At 52.4% G+C, this 6,420-nt stretch overlaps 1 protein-coding gene across 1 annotated transcript; it reads left to right on the forward strand.

The window, feature by feature from the left end:
* The first annotated feature begins 224 nt into the window (after positions 1–224).
* On the forward strand, positions 225–6,133 carry LOC128722856 (histidine decarboxylase). The gene is made up of 10 exons (XM_053816539.1): positions 225–252; positions 1,025–1,311; positions 1,395–1,796; positions 2,717–2,946; positions 3,018–3,108; positions 3,173–3,605; positions 3,822–3,967; positions 4,078–4,252; positions 4,794–4,823; positions 5,100–6,133. The coding sequence occupies exons 1-10, from the start codon at positions 225–227 to the stop codon at positions 6,131–6,133; spliced, it is 2,856 nt and encodes a 951-aa protein (XP_053672514.1).
* The last annotated feature ends 287 nt before the right edge of the window (positions 6,134–6,420 follow it).

Below are 6,420 nucleotides of genomic sequence, written 5' to 3' on the forward strand. Positions count from 1 at the left end.
AAACAAATCGCATCGGAACCGTGACATCGAGTAGCGCTGGCAGGCTGCATTACATTTGTACTCGTTTCAGTTTTTAGTTTCAGTTAGCTACGACTCCCTGCGTGGTGTGACATTTTTCCACTCGTTCCGGGAATGGTTTTCCACTGCGAGGGCCCCTAATCGAAGACGGACCCATCCGGCCAAGCAGTGTGCTATTTAATCAGCGAAACCAGCACCGGGCAAGGATGGACTTTGACGAGTACCGCCGACGAGGTATGTAATCGAGCTCCCGGGGTGGGCAATTAATCGTCGTGATGATTAGGAAAAAAGGAAAACCCTCGTCAGCTTGCACCTGGACACCCCTTTTAAGCGGATTGCTTCCTCGCGCTTGGGAAACAAATTAATAACGCGTCCAAGACGGCGCGTGGATGGTCCTTTGTGCGTATTTCTCAACGTTACGTAAACCGTAGCGAACCAGTGCATGAAATCTCATTTGAAGCGGCTATCGATTAGGTTGGTGCGCGATAATCCCGTACCACGCAGCTCTAAACGAACGCTAAATGGCTACTTTTCCTGCAAATGTGAACCGTGCGTCATCGTTTTGCATAAGAAATAGTGATTTACAGGCCTGCAATCGATCCAAAACCAGTGCGTCCGTAAAACCATCCCCAGGGTGACAATAAGCCTGGGACAATCGCGCGAATGTCTTCGCAGAACGACGACGAAGCGACGATAAAACTCAATCGACGATCCCGTTGTCTTTCTTTCGGGATATCGATAAAAAGAAAAGCACATCCGAGCGATTTCCAACCCATCCGAGAAGCCGATAAGCCGATACAAATCGCTCGGTGTCAATTTGAATCAATTTAGAACCCAAACATTTGCTTCTGGATGGATTCGCGATTGCTTCGGTTCGAATTTACGACCTTCCATAATGCGAAACCCTTTATTGGTCTTTATGTTCTTCGTGTGTACGCGTGTGTGATTACTTGCTCACGGTTGTCCTTCGTTTGGGCGTTTCTGATCCTTCCCAATCACCCAACAGGCAAGGAGATGGTAGACTACATTGCGGACTATCTGGAGAACATTCGTGACCGGCGCGTTTTCCCGGACGTGCAGCCAGGCTACATGCGCAACTTGGTGCCCGAATCGGCCCCACTCGATGGCGAACGCTGGGAAAACATCATCGGTGACGTCGAACGCGTCATCATGCCAGGCGTGACGCATTGGCAGAGCCCGCACATGCATGCCTACTTTCCGGCGCTTAACTCCTTCCCATCGCTGCTCGGTGACATGCTCGCTGATGCCATCAACTGTCTCGGGTTCACCTGGGTAAGCGTGTGTGTGTTTTTTTTGGGGGGCTTGTGCCATCTAAAGAGTGTGTGTTTTTCTTTTGCTCCTTCCATTCAAACCAGGCATCATCACCAGCCTGCACCGAGCTGGAATCGATCGTGATGAATTGGTTGGGCAAGATGATTGGGCTGCCGGATGCGTTCCTGCACCTGCCAGGAGTCAGCACCGGTGGTGGCGTCATTCAAACGACGGCTAGCGAAGCGACACTGGTGTGTTTGTTGGCTGGTCGTACGCTGGCCATTCGGCGGTTCCATGAACACACACCCGGACTGCAGGATGCCGAGATCAATGCTCGCCTGGTGGCGTATTGCTCTGACCAGGCTCACTCCAGCGTCGAGAAGGCGGCCCTAATCGGCTTAGTGCGAATGCGCTTCATCGAGGCCGACGATCAGCTCAGCCTCCGTGGGGACGCTTTGCGCGATGCAATCGAGGAGGACCTCAAGCAAGGGCTGCTGCCGTTCTGGGTGAGTGAGGCGTTGTGAGTTGGCGAGTCGGTGAGGTGAAGTCGTCTGGTGACAAATCGCCTTAGCAAGTTGGCGTTCCTTCGGGATCTCATTAGCTTGGACGACGCTTCTGGTGGTGCTCAAATTACCGCTTCCGGTGGGCACTGTCAGTCCCGCGGAAACAGTAGGAACCGTTGGACGATGAACTTGTTGAATTCCAGCGGCACTCGGGTGCGTCCGTGTTTATCTAGGACACCGCTTATATTTCTCGCTCTACTCGTTCTAGTTTCTGTTTGTTGGTGGCTTTGGTCGCCTTTTGGGTGGCCCCTGTGGCTTGTGGGCTGGTGGTCGAATGTAAAGAGATTTTCAGCAGCGATTTATTTAGTGCAGCGCTGTGAATTTAGAAATTCTGCTCGCGAGAACCATTATAATGACGGTTCGAAGAGCAAATAATGATGGTGTGATTTAGTTCTCTTAAAGACTGTGTTTATTAAAATCTTATCGGCTTCTTTTTTGAGTTTAATTGGCGACGTAAATTAACAAGCTGAAGATGTTGCTCAGTAATTCCAGAAAGGAAGTTGTCGATGATATGTTTATGGCTCTTTTTGGTTTGCAATTTGAATGGTTATAACATGTCTATAAAGTGTCCAACATGTCTATAAGGTGTATTATTTTAAATTTGAATTTTTCACTAAACTAGCGGTTTTCAAAACGTTACAAGACGTGTCTTCAGAATCCTTTTTGAGAAGTAAATCGTTTTTCGTAACAGTTGAAGTAAGAAAAATAACCCAAAACCATCAACAGCAGCTCTTACTGGCGCAATATTTTTGGATTTATGTTACTCTCCGTGACGCTCTAGCTCCAAAGCTTCTAAATATGCCCTCAAAGGGCTCATGTAGAGCCACTCCGTAAAAACAACCCCATCTACTGCTCGTTTCCAGGTCTGCGCCACACTCGGCACAACTGGGGCCTGCGCTTTTGACCAACTGGACGAGATCGGTGAGGTGTGCGCCCGGTACAACGTCTGGCTGCACGTGGACGCCGCCTACGCCGGCAGTGCGTTCATCTGCCCCGAGTTTCGGGTGTGGCTGAAGGGCATCGAGCGGGCGGATTCGATCGCTTTCAACCCATCCAAATGGTTGATGGTGCACTTCGATTGTACGGCCATGTGGTAGGTGTGCTCGTGCCTAAATCAGACCACACGTTGAGTAACCTTTTGGCTGCGTGCTTGCTTCACTCCAGGGTCAAGAACAGTGGCGCGCTGCATCGCACCTTCAACGTGGAGCCGTTGTACCTGCAGCACGAGAACTCGGGTCTTGCCATCGACTACATGGTAAGTGTAGTGCTGGGTTTCCCAATTGAAATGTCCTTAATGGTCAAATCAAATCCCTTTCCAGCACTGGCAGATCCCGCTCAGTAAGCGTTTCCGGGCGCTGAAGCTGTGGTTTGTGCTTCGCAGCTTCGGCACTCGCGGACTTCAGCGACACATCCGCGAAGGCGTCCGGTTGGCGCAGAAATTCGAAGCACTCGTCCTAGCGGACCATCGGTTCGAAATTCCAGCCGCACGTCACCTCGGTATGGTTGTGTTCCGAATTCGGGGTGAAAATGAGCTGACGGAGAAACTGCTGAAGCGGTTGAACCATCGCGGCCGATTGCATGCCGTGCCTGCCTCGTTGAAGGGTCGCTACGTCATCCGGTTCACGATCACATCGACGTACACCTCGAACGAGGACATCCTGGCCGATTGGCATGAGATCCGAACCGTCACCACGGAGCTGCTGACCGAGCTAAACGTGCAGGTGGTTGATCGAGCACGTGTCCCACTCAAGGGTGAGTATCCTTGGGAGGTCCTTCGGTAGCGCTAGGACGAGCCACCGCATCACTCACGGGCACGGGCATCAGAAGTAGTCGTAGTAGAAGTAGTCCAAAAGCGTCCCGAGTAGTCTCGTAGCGGTAGCTAGATAGAACGGTTCACCTTCATCTCGCCATCCGCGGAAGTCGGCGACCCATCGATTGACACGTGTTCCTTCTCCGTTTTGCGTACAGATACGCGCGAGAAAAACGAAGCATTTGGCTCGAGCCTTCTGCTCGCCAACTCGCCGATGTCACCGAAGATCGTGAACGGTTCGTTCGCGGCCATCTTTGATGCGGACGAGTTCCTGGCCAAGGTGTACGCCGGCATACGCATCTCGGTAAGTAAGGGCCAGCTCGGGGTTGAACTGGATCGTTAACCTTGACCCTTTGGACGTCGGTTCTTGTGCGGATGTGTGAGTGTGTGTGTGTGTCTGTGCGTTGCTTCCAGAATCAGGACTCGCCCGCGATGCGACGCCGTGTCCGTGGTATCCTGATGTCCGGCAAACAGTTCTCGCTCGATTCACGCATGGACCTAGTCGTGCACGGGCTTGGTACGGGCAGTGAAGCGCGCAACGGCATCGAGTCTAAGCCCATCACCGAGGACCTCGAGGAGGTCTGGGAAGGTACGAAGGGCAGGTAGTGTAGGCTTCTGATTCCTTTTCCACGTGTCGCTTTCCACGCGTGCGAGTGGCTCTGTGCGTGTGTGTTTGTGTGTGTGGGTGTGCATGTATGTGCGTGGTACGATTGTGTGTTTTCGTGCGTGCGTGTGCTAGAAAGGACGTACATATTTTGCCTTGCGAAAGCTCCCGAAGCTCAGCTTGGCCAGCTTTTACTCGCGCTTGCATGCAATGTTGTGTAGTGTGGCGGTTCGAAACGCAACAGAAACGCTTCGAATCCTTCGGGTTTTAGAGCGAGAGAGCGCTAATCGCGGGTTCGTGTTTGGATTTCCCGCGGATAGCGCTTCGTTCGCGGTGGAAAACTCGAACTATGGAAAACTTATCACATTAATGTGTTGTTTAAATGTAAATAGTTTTTTTTATGCACGTTTTTAAGAGCAGCTTTGGTACGCTTGTTGTGTTGGTTGCTGGTTGTATAGGTGTTTGGTGTCAATTTTGTGAACGAGATTCTTTCAATCTTTATTGCCTTTATACACTTTTTAAACAGCTTGTGAGCAGATGGATCTATCCGATCAAGGTTAGTATAGGAGCCTGGAGATTGAAAGGAAAAATGAAGGTTTGTAAGTCATACAAAAACCCCTTTATCTAATGAACTATTTACAATGAGCTATACGCCTTTTATGCAGGATGTCTTTCGTACAGTTTCAAGGAGAACTATAACGAACGTTTACGTTCTCCCAATATGAAACAAGAGTTCTTTTGGATCATTTCATCATTATCTTCTAATGCTTTGTCAATGGATGCTAATTCTTTTGTTTTTCTTTCTCGTCCTGAACGTCGTTGGGCTGCTCAGAGAATGCCCCCCACGAGCCGGGGAGCAGCAGCGGAGCGAACCTCCACCATGCCCCACCACGTCCGGAACCACCCCGCATCGAACTCCCAACGGTCCTGGCCGTGGAGGGTCCAATTCGAGGCCGCTCTCAAAGCGTGGACACAGGCATGGTTCGTGTCCGTGCTAACACCAGCGCCACCGGTTGGCTGCTGGAACGTATCGATGCTCCACTGACCCGTTCCGAGCCCTGCTACTCCACCGATTCCCTCGCCAGCCAGCCCTCGCTCCCATCGCTCACGCCCCCCATCGACTCCCCGCCCAGCCATCCGGCCGCCCCCAGGATATCCTGCGAGTCGCATCTGGACAGCATCGACGAAAATCGGCCCTCGGAGCATTTCCCGCGCAGCAAGCGTCGCTGTTCGGACAATTCGCATCTCTTCTCACTGACCCGCCCCAACGTGTACCCGGAAAAGCGCCAATCAGAACCGGCCATCCGTTGTGCCTTCTACAACCGTGGCTTTGATATGCTTTGCCCGGCTCGGCCTCCACCGCCCAAGCGCGTCCTTTCGCAGAACGACCTACCGCGGGTAGGTTCGCGTGCGGTCGTCCTGCGCCGTCAGGCTTCGACAATGTCCGAGCTAAATCGAGAGCCAGCGGATGGTCGAGACGAGTGGCACGTAGCGGGTCGACAATTGGCACCTCCGTTCCGGTACTGCATCGCGGATGAATCTGGGCATTGTATCGATTTCGATACGGTGCTTCCGGCTGGTCGTTCGGGCGCCTCCATCGATGATGAGGCCATCCTTCGGGACGCTTTGCGCTTCGAGGAAAACTTCGTCGAACGGTGTGACCAGATTTGTCCCGAACCGGACGCGCTTCGTCTTGAGGCAATCGAGGAGCGTGTGCTGGACGAGCTGGCCGGTGGTGGTGGTGTGGGTGGTTTGGATGATGACCCGAGGGCGCGAGGGCTCGTGGAGAAGCGATGCGACGACGAGGTCATCTACGAGAACGTGCGGCAGTGCCGAAAGTGTGGCCACCAGCGAATCAAATTATAATGGTGGGCTCCGGAATGTCGGGACTCTGTTGGAGGCGTGAGCGTGCGCTCGTCGGTGCGAGGAATTCGAAGGATATACGCGGGAAAACGGACTCGTGGAAAATGCCAATAGCAATCGGAGATGTGTGTGCGCGTGCGAGTGTGTGTCATAGAGCTGTCACGGAAAAACGAATGGTTGTGTTTCGTACGCGTTGAGATGATCACTTTCCAAAGCAACAAGACATCATGCTGTTAGAGCGCCTGTTTGCATGAAATCCTTCTCCGTGTTCCTGAATAGCCGTCAAAGAA

This window comes from Anopheles nili, chromosome 3 (assembly GCF_943737925.1).
Source record: "Anopheles nili chromosome 3, idAnoNiliSN_F5_01, whole genome shotgun sequence".
Taxonomy (NCBI): Eukaryota; Metazoa; Arthropoda; class Insecta; order Diptera; family Culicidae; genus Anopheles; species Anopheles nili.

What these genes read in the sequence shown, in the direction of transcription:
- LOC128722856 (XM_053816539.1), top strand. Translation starts at nt 225, where the DNA reads ATGGACTTTGACGAGTACCGCCGACGAG. An exon ending in ACTGTCTCGGGTTCACCTGG is followed by an intron (nt 1,312 to 1,394) that starts GTAAGCGTGTGT and finishes CATTCAAACCAG; the next exon opens with GCATCATCACCAGCCTGCAC. An exon ending in GTCTTGCCATCGACTACATG is followed by an intron (nt 3,109 to 3,172) that starts GTAAGTGTAGTG and finishes ATCCCTTTCCAG; the next exon opens with CACTGGCAGATCCCGCTCAG.